This window comes from Mus caroli, chromosome 18 (assembly GCF_900094665.2).
Source record: "Mus caroli chromosome 18, CAROLI_EIJ_v1.1, whole genome shotgun sequence".
NCBI lineage: Eukaryota > Metazoa > Chordata > Mammalia > Rodentia > Muridae > Mus > Mus caroli.
This window is the reverse complement of record NC_034587.1, coordinates 81688848-81703432: the sequence shown is the minus strand read 5'-3', so window position 1 is coordinate 81703432 and position 14585 is coordinate 81688848. Positions and strand designations below refer to the sequence as shown.

Sequence of the window (14585 nt, the reverse complement as noted above, 5' to 3'; positions counted from 1 at the left end):
CTTTCCTTCTTAGAACTCTTCTCAAATTCATCCCAGTTCTGCTTGCCTTCACTCAGGGACAGCTGTTTTCAGGGCCAGCGCTCTCCATGGAGGGTTATTGCCTTCTCACTTTCAGAGTGGTAGCTCTGAATTCTTTCCTTCTTCACTTCTCCTAATTATCTCATCCACTGTTGGTTGACAAACACCTCTGCTGGCCTCAGGAGTGTGTCTCCAACTTATTATTAAATTAAAATTTGGCATATTGACTATATCAGAATCAGCCCCTTGATAGGAGTTTTGAATTTACTTGCATAAAGCATACAGAAGAAAATTTAATTTAGCATTGACAGCTATATCTTGGGACACAGGAAATCTATGTAATTATCAATATAAAATGTCACTTTCCTGAACATTGACATAAATTGGCTTACAAACTGCAGCTTTTTTCTAAAACTCTGTGGTTGCTAATGGCATTTAACTTTTTTATTCAGCTTTCAAGTATCTGTTGGTATCTGAATTTTCATGATTAGTTTTTTAACCTTGAAAATCTAAACACCTTGGTTAGGCATTTCTAATTTTAGAAATCAGTTTGTATTGCCCTACATGATCACAGCAAATTCTTATAACGGTTGGTTTCCTTTTCCTTTGTTAATGCCTTTGTGACAAAATGAGAAAAAAAAATATAGTGGAGTAAAAAATAACTTAAAATAAAGATAATATGCTGAGATAAAAAAAATATCCTAAAAGGGAATCAGATGCACGTGTTGATTGATACTGCAGAATTTTCTTCACTGAAAAATGTGTTGAAATGTCATTTAAACACAATGGATATAAATTTAGGCACATCTCTAAATGTCTGTACTGGGGTATAAAACTCTCTGACTTCATCATTAGAAGACATCCAAGTCTGAAAGTAGCATTAGTTAAATAGTTATCCTCAGTTATTTTTATCATCTTCAATTTAAATAATGATTGGATGTATCATTTAATTTAAAATGATAGAATCATGACATTTGCAGGAAAAGTGGATGGAACTGGACATCTTACAAAAAAGAACAAAGAAAGAAAGAAAGAAAGAAAGAAAGAAAGAAAGAAAGAAAGAAAGAAAGAAAGGAAGGAAGGAAGGAAGGAAGGGAGAGAGAGAGAGAGAGAGAGNAGAGAGAGAGAGAGAGAGAGAGAGAGAGAGAGAGAGAGAGAGAGAGAGAGAGAGAGAGAGAGAGAAGGCAATTTGGAGAAAAATATTGAATGTTTTACTTTCTCTTGTATAAAAAATTTCTAGCCTTAAAATACCCTATCTCCCCGACTTCCTTGTCTGCAGGAAGGTTGCCAGAGATTTTTAGATAGGGTATGAGAAGACAGTAATTGCACACCAGTACATGAAGTCAGGAGAAAGACAGTTTGATAGGGGTACAAAACAGATCAAGATGGAGGCAGGGATGAAGGATGAGGAAGGGTCTCAGGAGAAGAGGAAAAACAAGAGCATAGTATAATCATCTGTGTGTAAAATGACATGATAAACCCCAACACTTTGTATCCTAAAAGTTAATAAAAAATGACTCGGCACAATGATCCTGACACTAAAATATTACATCACAAAAAACCTAAATACAATAGTCTGAAGTAATTATGGGCATTATTACACAACAGAGAAAAATGAGAGACTTCTCACTTAAACACATGTGAGGATGGCAAAGCTGATGTGTATACCCAACCTATTTTCTTTACAGAATAAGCTGCCACACTTAAGTTGTAATCTTCTTCAAGGAAAATATAATTTATCTAGTATCATACTCCTATAACTTACATCATGTTAGGTGAACACTAGATAGCTACAACTGACTATACCTCATTTCACTTGTAAAATTCTTAGAGTCATACAATTAAGAACACAACCTTAGTGATACACCATAAATTGAATGTAATTAACCACAAAGCCAATATTATTATGAGCTTATTCAGTTAAAAATACGCACTATATTTATTCAATGAACAACTGATATAACAGAGTCCATGCTTTCAAAGAACTTACATTCTTCTGGGAAATTCACATGTTAAGAACATAGTTCAGTGGTAAACTGCTGACAAGAACACACTAGGCCCTGCCTTCAGTTAAAGCACAAAGTTTGTTCTAATAGAAAATTCATACACTAATACATTCAGCATCGTCTAGTGCATCTATAACAGTGGTAAATACAAAGGCACAAGACGAATAAAAACAAGTCTGTGGAAATTCTTATGGATCTGCTTATGCCTTTGGTGGATTTAGAATGTAGATAAAAACTATTCAGTTTGACTATGGACAGAAAAGTGCTTCAAAACAAGAAATGGTATTCCAAAATCGGATTCAATAAACCTAAAAAGTACAGTCTAATAGGCACACTGAAAAACAAGGCAAAGTAGAAGGCATAGAACAGTCTGTACATCTCTGAATATGGTAGATTGCCTTAGACAGACCCCAGTGATGCCCCACTGACACCCATAGATGTTTTATCCTTCCTCTTTTCCAAGCATGGGCCTAGTGATATCCTTCCATCTAAGAGAATGTGAGGAATGGGATATGACGTCATTTCCTGAAATTAAGATTCAAAAACATGGTGACATGCATCTTGCTCTCTTTTACTTACTCTGAGTCCTAACTCTTAGGAATGTGAGCTTCCATTTTTCAAATACTCCTGATGAAGCTACAGTGGCAAGAAATGGGTTTATTATCTATATTACAGGTATAGATGTCTGCCTCAAACTAGGAAAATTGAAAATGTTGAGATCACTGTGGTTAATGTACATGTTTATTACATGATATAGCCAACATTGATTCAGTGAACTCCAATGCAGAACTCCAATGCCTAGATTCTCTCATCCTGGACAGAAACATGTTTTCCATCCCATTTCATCTACTCATGTTGAATATATAATATTTTAAGATGAGATGATAAGAGACTTAGATAAGGGTAATGGGATGTGATGAATAAAGATTTCAGGGAAAAGCCAATGTGAATTGGCCTAACAAATTCCTGATATTTTAGTGAATATGTAAAGTATGTTCATAGTATTATAGGCTGAGCTGACAGATGGTATGAATGAAAATTTACTCCAAAGGCCATAGGGAGGGATATTATTTGAGAGATTAGGATACATGACCTTATTGGATTAGGTGTGGCCTTGTTGGAGGAAATGTATCCCTGGGGGTGGGGTTTGGGGTTTCAAATGCTCAAGCCAGGCCCAGTTGTGGTCTCTCTCTTCCTTCTGTTTGCTGATCCAGATATAGAACTCTCATCTCCTTCTACAGTATTGTGCTATTCTTCCCAACAAAGTGATAATAGACTAAACCTCTGAACCAGCCCCAGTTAAATGAATGAAATTATACTATTTCTATGATCATGATGTCTCTTCACAGCAATAGCAGTCCTAAGTAAAAATATAAAAATTAAAAAATTAAAAAGCCTCCAGAAGAAGATCTGAGTTTAAGTTTGACGGGGAAAAACTGAACTTGGAGACACATAGAAGCAGAAATTTATGATGAGAGAGTCTGGAATAGCAAGAAAGGAAGAGTCCATGATGACGTAGAGTTTACGGTTGTCAGCATGCTTGATCAGACTCTCATTTATCTGTAGAAAGACAACAAAGAGAGGTAAGACTGTGTTGGGAGAGAAGGAATGAGGCACAAAATAGTAACCCTGTTAGACACAGAGCACCCTTAGCATGCCAAGACATTTACATGTGGAAAGACTAAAGTTTAAAGAAAAGGGTAAAAATAGAGGATGGCGAAGAGAACCGAGAATCCCCAAAGCACACTAAATCTTTTTTTTTTTTTTTACAGGAACAGAAATGTGTGTGAGGAAGTTAGGAAGAGGCTCATAATTCAGTGAGGAAAGAGAGATACAGTAGACATGAGTAATGTGCCAGAGTAGCAATAAAAATAGCTGCTGGATGCCTGGCAAGTGGTTGGAGATATCTGGAGGCATCTAGCAGCCAGAACTCTACAGTATCTGCTGGATGCATCTTCACAGCTGCTACCCATATCCCCCAGAGCATCCCTCTGTCCATCTTTCTTACCAGCACCTTTATCCTGGGGCTACACTAACATGTTTCCATTTGCATCTCATGATATTCTCTATGAGGAGGCCATGTTCCAAGGTATATATCTATATATATATATATTTAAAGATTTTATGCTTGAGATCACTATGTAGAACAAACCCTTGTCACCAAGGAGCTGACTACTGAGAGTTACCTCAAACTCTGGTATTGCTATGAAATTACTTCCCAGCCTGTGGTTAAGATCAAGTGAAGTTTTTATGTTCTGCCTGTAATAGAAACATTTAAGAGGAACACCAAATGGGCAATGCATATTTTCTCATTTCTTCCATCTGGCATCTCAATCATTCTTTATTCAGCACACAACGCACCTTGCTATTTATTAGTTAGAATAACTTAGTAAGCAGCATGGTAATTCTTACTGTATTGTAGGCAATGAAAAATCTTCACCTTCAAACTAATCATGTTAACTTTTAAAAGCAAACTAATTTCACCTTTCCCATGAGCAATATCAAGCGAACACAGTAATGGTTTTAAGACATTCTCTGTCCTCTGTTACCTGTTTTGTCTCCTGAGGACTCACTCATTTGCCCTGAGAAATGCATCCTACATTCACCCGGAGGTTGGAAGATGAGTTGCACAGATGCTGGACCATATGTGTTACAAGGCAGTGCTTGCCCTTGGGATATCCTTCCGTGGGTATTTGCTTTATCAATTGGAAAATTAGATGGTTTTTCATTCCCATTTATCCAAGTGGGTACAGAGAGAAGTGTGCTCCAAAAATTCACACAGTCTGGAGCTGCCAGGTCCTGTGGCTCAATCCATCAGCTGCTTCTTCTCCTGCTGTTCACTGCACCCCCTGATAGCATAGAAGTCACTTGGCTATTAGGCATGGTAAAAGCATGATCAATGTGTTGTCCCTCTCAACTTGAAGGGTGATGTTTTACATCTATAATACCAGGTAAGTGTCAGTTTAATTTGCGAAAAAATACAGTCCAAAGTGAGAATTTGGAAGTATGTGTTTGTTCTTTGAGCATTTAAGAGATGGAGAGGTGCTAAGTTGAATTTCTAAGTTGATGCTATTTCTTCTAATGAAAGGTTTTTCTGATTTGGATGCTTTCTTTATGAAACAGAAGTGATTTAAGTTGAAAAGAGACGCTAACATACAACATGCAGGGATTTGAAATTCTCAAGAACACTGCTGTTTCCAGCTGTTATCATCCATCTATGAAAAAAAAAGCACTTGTCACTCTAGGGACTTGTACATGGATGAGTGATCCAACATAGCAGCCCTGAGCTGTGATCTTTGATTCACCTCTTCAAAACAGGTGTTTATGTGTTTTGTTTGTTTTAGGTTTTAAGGTTTTTAAAAAAAAATACTTTCTGAAACTGTAAATAATCCAGACTCACCATGAGTAGGTAAACTGATACATAAGTATCAATGTTACAAATTAATTAATGAGCACAAGTTTATCTAGAATAGCTAAGTATTGCAAGGGAGCTTATATACAGTAGAGGAAGTCTATTAAGTTGAAAGAGCCACTGAAGAAGGGGATTGAATACTCAATGGGGGTACAATCTGACAAGGGTACTAATGGACAGCTGGCCAGAGAACAGGAATCTAACTATACAGTCAAGGAGTCAGATCTATCTGCAGCCAATGATAGGGAATCATTCACCTCTGGAGCCTCTGACCAGGAGCTCAGTCCCATTGGCTCCTCTATTTTTCCTCATGTCACATGTCACAGCAAGCTGAGCACATGCAACATCAGGTATTTAATATTATGATTTTTTTTCATACAGATTTCTTTGCCTACTCAGGGTCTTTCATGGTTCCATGTGAATTTTGCTTTGTTTTGTTTTGTTCTATTTATGTGAACAATACTGTGGTTATTTGGGGGAGGGATTGCAATTAACCTGTAGATTCCTTTTGGTAAGATGATGATATTCACCATATTCATGCAACAGATCCATGAACCTGGGAGGAGGGACAAATAACAGCAAAGTTATATAATAAATTCTCAAATAGCATTACTATTTTATACTTATCTAAAATTATGCACAATCCATAGAACTGCGCATTGTATATGCACACATATGTGTGAAAGGAAATTGTGCCATGTGAGCTGACGTTGTGCTCACATGAACCATAGAGTGAATACCCATAGTACAAGGCATGCTAAATCTCCGCTGGAATGGAAAAGTAGTCCATATGACTCCTATAACACAGACTATTGCTTTTGCCTTTAGGTGCCTCTCAGGGGATGACGGGAAGTATCCACTGCTGAAAACACTGTATCCTTAGCACATGTGACCTAAGACGTTTCGAGTTGGAGCTAGTCTGACAGCCTCCTTTATGTGGTCTAGCTCCCAAGCTACTAGAAAAGACTACACAAGTTGCCAGGGGAGGTAACCAATTAAGAGTCTTGCCTAGTAATAACATCTACAAAGCACAACAATGGCCAGTGTGACAAGATAGACATGAAGGAGCAGTAAGAGTCACTCACAAGGGGGTGGTACCCACCTGCTGTTAAAGTAATTTAAGGTCCACTCAATAGGAGGGCAATCATACCTGCTCCCAAAAGCTAGTCAACTTCTAGTGATGTCATGAAATGGAAGAAGAAAATACACTACGACCACTTTCCCAGGTCAGCATAATTCCAAATTCATTCTAAATCTTATCCCACCAGATAATATTTGGCTAGCTAACACCCCTACTCAATGAAGCTCCTCTTTGCCACACAATAAATAATAATTATAATTAATATTATATATTTAATACTTTATATTACATATTATATTATGTATACTATATTTTATATAGTATAAAATTTTATTAAAACAATAGTAAAGAAACATATATTATATATCTTTATATAGAGAATAAAATTATTATTATAAAATAATATAGCAACAAATATAACAGTAAATAATAACAATAACTATTATTATTAAAAAATAAAATACCAAGAACAAAATAAATAAAAAGCGATCAACAAAATAAGATAAACTATGTCTTAATCTCCTTTTTCTGAAATACTATGCTAGTTGAAGAATTTCTTCCTGTTGTTTCCAAGGAAAGTTGTAGCAGTATAGTTAGCGACTGATATTTGTATCTCTGAATTATGTAGAACTAAATTCAGGTATTTTAGAGCCATATAAAACCAGGGGTAATGGCTGATTCTGGTTTTTGTAAGCTGCCTAGTGAGATTTACTGTTAGTTTTATATGATGCAGTCAGATTTTGAAGGTATTATCACTTTTATCACATTGTGTCTTCTTGCTGAGAAGGGGGAAGTGCTGATTTCCACACACATCCATATACATTTTGTTTTATTTTTTTTTCCACACTGAAACACGTGAATGACAATGTTTTTTGTAAACATTAGCATCTTCTTCATCTTCCAAAGGAAGTATGGGAAAGGAAATATTTATCAGGTCTGTATAAATGAATGGTGTAAAGCCATGCACATTAGAGATCTTATTTTACAGTAATTACATTTCCACATAACCTTTTAGAAATGATGCTCATAAAGAAGATTTAGCACACACTGCTATAAATCTGTGTTCAGGTCACTTTTAACTTTATGCCACTGGGTTCCCTAACACTCATGTCCCTTCTTGTGACCGACCGTTCAGCACAGATACCTACCCATTGTTTAAAGTATCAATCTGTAGCTTATTGATATATCTTTCACATGTGACTTTAAAAAAAAATCCCCAAGAGATCACTTATTTACTATCTCTGTGATGACGTAATGAGTATGAATCTGTCTGGAACAAGGCTGAGTGCCTGTCCCTTTGAATATAAGGAGTGAGACTTTATTCTAGATTACCCTGAATATGCACATTCCACATTTATTATACTAGAGGTCAGACATTTTTGCACTTACAACTTTTGATTCTAAAACGGAGTCTTCTTTACAAAGCCAACAAGACATCAGCTAAAGAAAACAGAAAATTTCAGTGTGATTGCACTATACAGTGAATCAACTCCACAGGTCTTTGGGATGGATGATCTGGCTTTCTTGTAGTGTGGGCTAGGGACGTAAAGATGAACAGGAGTCCTTTTTCAGTTTTCATTGTACATATCAAGAACTTCAGGATGGAAAGTGGCTACTAATTTTTTTAAGTGTGCTGAATAAACTGCCAATGTTATTTTTAAAACACATGCAGATTTTTATCATTTTATTTTGTATAAACTTTAAACGCCCTTTCAGCTGTTATTACTAATTGAAGAAAATGTTCCTTCTTTAAACCCTAAAAAAAAAAAGTTATTTAAAGCCACACCCATTCTTTAGATGAATTTCTAGCTTTTGTTTTGTAGAATGAATTAAATATTCACACAAAACAAGTTGTGATAATGCATATCAATAATCCTATTCCCTCAGATTCAAGCCAGAAAAGTTACAAGGTGAAGGGAATCCTGAGTTGTGGAATGAAACCCTGTATTTTAAATATCAAAAGGATGGGAAGTTAGTATCTATACGTAAGTTTTAAGCTCACTATACCTTTACCAGTGCTAAAAATATCACTTTGTCCAGGCAACGAGAAGCTTAGAGACCACAAAGAATTCATCTGAAAAATTTCATAAGCACAGCACAAGAATAAACCACATTAGCCTTTGAATCAAGTAGTCTAACTCTTAGTTCTGGATACCTCAAAGATCTGTGAAAATGGATTTTAAAAAAATCCAATTTTCTAAGCCTTGAGGTTGTTCTTAATATTAAAAATCAGAAATAAAAATTGCTAATTCATAGAATTTTGATAAAATTATATAAGATCAGAACAGCACTTAGGGCTACATAGGACTTCAAAATTCTTTCCTCATTTTCCAAAATATTTACCCTCATTACATTTTCCAGTACTTTTCTGAGGTAGATATCTTGTTTTTCTACTATTTACAAGTTAAAAATTAAAATACAGAAAAGATAAATTAGTAACAGACGTGCTATGAACACCATAGTATATTGTTTGGCAAGGACCAGCAGTCTCAATTAATCCAGACCCCTGAGATTTCTCAAACACTGGACCACCAAACAGACAGCATACACCACCTGATATGAGGCCCCCAACACACATACAGTAGAGGACTTCTGGGTCTGTGTTCATTCAGAGATGATGCACCTAACCCTCAAGAGACTGGAGGCCCCAGGGAGTTTAGAGGTCAGGTGGAGTAGGGGGTGGGGGCATCTACATGGAGATGGGGTGGAGTGGGGAGGAGATGTGGGATGTGGAGCAGTCAGAGAGTAGATGGGGACCAGGGAATGAAATATGGAATGTAAAAGAAAATTAAAAATAAAATTTTAAAAAATGAAAAAATAATTTATCACTGATATTGAAGATAGGGACAAGTCTGTTAGAGACCTTGAAGTGTTATTGAGATTTTTTTTTAAAAAAAAAGAATTATATCAGAGAAGCCAGAAAGTGATGATTTGAAATATTTATTTGCACACTTAGTGGGTGAATTCTGATGTTCATCTTAGAGACATATAATTATAACCCTAGTTTAAAATAACTATTTTTTAAAAAGTTAGTTGTCTTCTTTACCAATTTCTTTCTTCATGAAGTGACATGTCTGGGCAGTTAAGATATAAATAAAACCTATCACAATTTGTTCAATTACAAGGAAATAAATCTAATTATCAATACATTACAAACTGTAAGGAGTACACTAGCTTTTTTTCTCCCATCCGAGTTCATAAGTATAGAGCAGGTATTTTATACAAGAAAATTATCAATGAAACTTAAAGTTTAGCATTTCTTACCATTAAGACAAGCGTTTTTATTGAATTTGATACTATAAACCTAATGGCACTGTCAAGACTATAATCTATGCCTGCGTATGATTTGACTTTTCTCTCTCAGAATATAGTAATTTTTGATGTTTTACTTTTTAAATACATTATGTTCATATGTATGTTTCACATTTGTAGATGTATTTGGGTCCACACATGTGTGTGCAAGAGCACTCAGAGGCTAGAAGAGGCCCTCAGCTCCCCTAGAACTGGAGGTAAATGTGATTGTGAGCCACCTGATTCCGAAGATGGGACCTGAACGTCAGTAATCTGAAAAGGCTCGGAGAGATTGAAACTGTTGCACCTTCTCTTCAACCTAGGGATTTCGTTTCTACAAAAATATAAGAAAGGTTTTTAGTATTCTCCACATTTGATAATCATATTATCCTAGACAAATCACTCAATCATAAGGCACAGATGGAATATTGTATTCTACTGACTAGGGACTCTCAGTGATTTATTGTATGGCAAGTTTTGTTTTGTTTTAATTTAAAGAAAGAAAGATGATTGTGCCAATCATAGAAATGTATTTACTTACAAGAGACATAAAGTTGCCTTGTTTTTCTCATTTACCCTGGGGACAGACACCGAATATATTTAATTAAGAAGTTTAGTTTTCTGCATGAGAGGTAATTTACAGATAAGCTCACCGCTGAGGAAGGACCAACTTCTCTAACATAATATGAATCTTAGAAACCAAACTGCTCATAAATGCACCTGCTACACTAAATAAGCCACATTGCAGTCACACAAAAAAGTAAACTACAGCCACACACACACACACACACACACACACACACACACACACACACACACAAACCAACTTGGGATTTGGAGGCAGAAATAATATGAGATTCAAGGAAAAGCCAGCAATCAAGTAGAAGACCTGTCTCAAACAATCAAGCAGCGTTTCTAAATATAGAATTTTTGTGATACTAATTGAAAGAAGATACCTGAATTCTGGAAACTTCATCTTAATGGAGTTATTATCTCAAGAACTCAAGAAGTTACATATTACCCACAAATAATAAAACCTTAACATACAATACTGAGTGTAAAGATTTATTTCCATTCCTGATACATCATGGGGGGAACATGAAGGCTAATGGCTGTAGTAATATATAGTGCTGATTTGTGTGACAGATGGATATTTACATACTAGCCATCCTAATGTTGCAAGGTCCCGAGTCTTATCCCAAAGTTGAGCTGACTATTCTCCACTGGACAGCCGATAAAGAGGCTAATCTTCCTCTCCACATTCATTAGATTCCAGTCGTTCTATCACATAGGGTGGGACCTCCAGGAAAATTTACCCTTTGACTTTAACATACCCATTGATACAGACATATTTTCAGTCTTGGGTTTGCAGCCATTTGTAAAAACTTCTATATTATACAAGTCTCGTTGTATTATGGACTCTTGAAATCTTTTTGCCCTCTTTTCTGTGATGTTCCTTGAGCCACAGATCCTGCTGTACCCTGTTCACTTTTATTTCTGAGATGAATTCTTACAGAATGAAATGAGCAGCTCTAATTAATGTCACTGTGAATAAGACCTTGTCACAGTTATCTACTGGCAAAACACCATGTGACAGACACATTCAGGACAGGCCATGGGTCTCAGAAAGAATTGCGACTGCAAATTGGATCTTTTTCCTGCAATGTTCGTCAAAATCCTTCCCTCTATCCATCTCTTTCTTGGACTGTTTTCATATCAAATCTAAATGAAAGTGGTGCTCAGATATAGAGTAAAATTCTAAGCAGGAACTCAGTCACTGCCTCTAAAATGATCAAGGTAAAACATCAGATTTGAACAACTGATTTTGATTTTGATTTTGAGTAGCATTCGTGAAGATGCAAGAAACATCAAGATAAGATTAGTATTGAATGTGACTAAGAAAAGGTTTTTATTTCCAAATGCTCATTTAAATACAAATGAAAAATGTTTCTTAAAAGTTTCCATCTTCTAAAACTTTGGCAATAGATATATCCAACTGATGACAAATTGTGCAGTTTCAGCTATTAGGATTACCTATTTACATTTAGTAACAAGCAACACTATACTTTTCTATACTGTTGTATGATACTGTTTGATAATGAAACTTAGAATAATATTAGTAATGATATTAATAATAATTTTAATAATGCATTCTTCCTCCCGGCTTCTTTTTTTCCCATCAATAATCACTCTGAGACCAATTAGTTATTAAATGCCTCGGCCATAAGCATTGACCCATTCCCTGACTAGCTCTTAACTTGTTTAACCCATTTAAACTATTCTGTCTACCATATAGTCAGCTACCTTTCCTTCAGTCCTGGCCTGCTTCTTTGTCTCTTGTAGCTCTCCCTATATCTCTCTTTTATCGCTCACTATTACCCAGAATCCTCTCACTTCCTCGCGGTGAACCACCTTCTGTTTCCTGCCTCAGCTCATTTGCTGTCGGCTTTGTTATTAACAGGTGATGTTTATAAGAGGTTTTCTCTACAAAATACTAAAGCTCATCATAGGGAAGGACTTTTAGGGTGTGACTAAGATATAGTGCGGCCATAAAGTGACAACGTTGTGGTGCTAGGTGGTCTTAAAGGAAGATGAGAGGGTTCATTTTCTCTTCACTCGCAGGTAGAAAGGAAGTTCATGGGGACACATCTTGAGAAGGCAGACTTCTACAAGCCAGAAGCCATCTTAAGAAACTCAGTACATTTTCTTTGGGCAAGATCTTCAAACCCAGGCAATGGGCAAGTATGAAGCCTGAACACAGAATGATAGCCACAAGACAGTGGACCAGGGTTGCTGTGGCTTACCACACCAGGTCAACAGCCATGTAGAAGACAATGCCTCTGAAGAGGCTGAGCATGACATCCCTCAAGAAGAAGAGGAGGAGGAAGCCTTCTTCCCAGGCCCTGAGGAATATTGTCGGCTGCAGAATTTCTCACGGTTGGAAGGAAGGTAATGAGCCTGTCACCCAATGGAAGGCCATCGTTCTAGGTCAACTGCCAACAAACCCTTCTCTTTATTTGGTGAAGTATGACGGAATTGACAGCGTCTACGGACAGGAGCTTCACAGTGATGAGAGGATTTTAAATCTTAAGGTCTTGCCTCACAAAGTAGTGTTTCCTCAAGTGAGGGATGCCCACCTCGCCAGCGCCCTGGTTGGCAGAGCGGTAGAACACAAATTTGAGGGCAAACATGGCTCTAAGGAAAACTGGAAGGGGGTGGTGCTAGCCCAGGTGCCANTCATGAAGGACTGGTTTTACATTACCTACAAGAAAGATCCGATCCTCTACGTCTATCAGCTCCTGGATGACTACAAGGAAGGTAACCTCCACATCATTCCAGAGACTCCTCCAGCTGAGGTGAGATCAGATGATGACAGTGACGTCTTAATAGGTAAATGGGTGCACTACACCAGAGACGATGGTTCCAAAAAGATCGGCAAGGTTGTTTACCAAGTTCTAGCCAAGCCTTCTGTGTACTTTATCAAGTTTCATGGTGATCTCCAGATCTATGTCTATAATCTGGTGCAAAAGATTCCTTAAATCACAAAGTGTAGGAATGTAAACTTAAAGGATTGGGGAAAAAAAATGTTTGTTTTCCAATGTGTTGGCTACCCAAGGTTCTTTGACAACCTCAGTATCTTTGCCAATAAAATTAGTTTTGCTCAAAAAAAAAAAAAAAAAAAAAAAAAAAAAAAAAAAAAAAAAGAGAGAGAGAGAGAGAGAAAGAAAAAAAAGAAAGAAAGAAAAAAGAAACTCAATAAAGAAAACAAATTCCTGTTCCCTTGCTCAGTCTTTGGCAACCAGTCTCAGCATCCTTAGCTATGGAACACCATCAGCAGGCACTACAGTGACCACGCCCCCCACGGCATAAACTATGCAACATTCTTATTGGTTTCATTCTAAGGAGGGCTACACTGAGTATTTAAAATACATTTTATACAATTGTGATTCCACTTGGATGCAGTGGGAAAAATTTCTAAAGATGTTTGTTCCTGAAATGTGCAAAATAACACTGGAATCATCTGCAGTTTTATATACGGTTATCATTTTCCAACAGGAATACTCCACACTTTTTAAAATAAGGGAAATCTTTCAGAATGGTTGTTGGAGAGTTATAAGATTCCTTGGATATCTCTCCTTTAGTAAAAAAAATAAAAAAAACCTCATATTTACCAGCTGTCAATAAATCAAGAACTGAAGAAAATATGTGCGTAGAATAACTTTCCACACTTCCCCCGAAGCATCGTTGTCTTCATTTTCATTGAAACGGAACACATGATGGCCCCAGAAGCAGAAGATCCTTCCTGAGGACATGCAGGCAATCTCTTGAGTTTCAATTCCATCAGCAGTAATCTCAGTTCTCTCTGGTCTGGCATGTGACACTCTCTGTGCAAGCAAAGGAACCGAGGCCTTGCATGGGCATTCCATCCTTAGTATCATGGAGCTAAAGATGGCCAGATCAGAATGATTCTCCTCGCTAGACAAATGACTGGCAGCGATTTTTCAGTAGTGTAGTTCCTCAGTTTTCTTCACAGTAGAGACTTAAAATGGCATCAACCTATCAAGTCATCCAAAGAATGGGAGAGGCAGTGGAGAAGTACTCCAGCCCCTGCCAACACCAGCAGGCTCTGTGGCCTCCATCGCTGCTGTGTTACTGTGGCTGCCATACTAGTTCCTTTCTCTCTTCAGAAAGCACCCAATTCTCCCTTGCTTTATGGCTTTTGTTTCATTTCTCTGACAGTCTTCTCATTTTCCAGAAGATAAAAACCCAAATAGAA

At 36.9% G+C, this 14585-nt stretch overlaps 1 protein-coding gene across 1 annotated transcript; it reads left to right on the top strand.

Moving 5' to 3' along the window:
- The first annotated feature begins 12425 nt into the window (after window positions 1-12425).
- Window positions 12426-13471, top strand: LOC110284688 (Y-linked testis-specific protein 1-like). The gene has a single exon (XM_021150536.1). It carries the CDS (start codon window positions 12643-12645, stop codon window positions 13345-13347), a length of 705 nt encoding a protein of 234 aa, XP_021006195.1. The 5' UTR covers window positions 12426-12642; the 3' UTR covers window positions 13348-13471.
- The last annotated feature ends 1114 nt before the right edge of the window (window positions 13472-14585 follow it).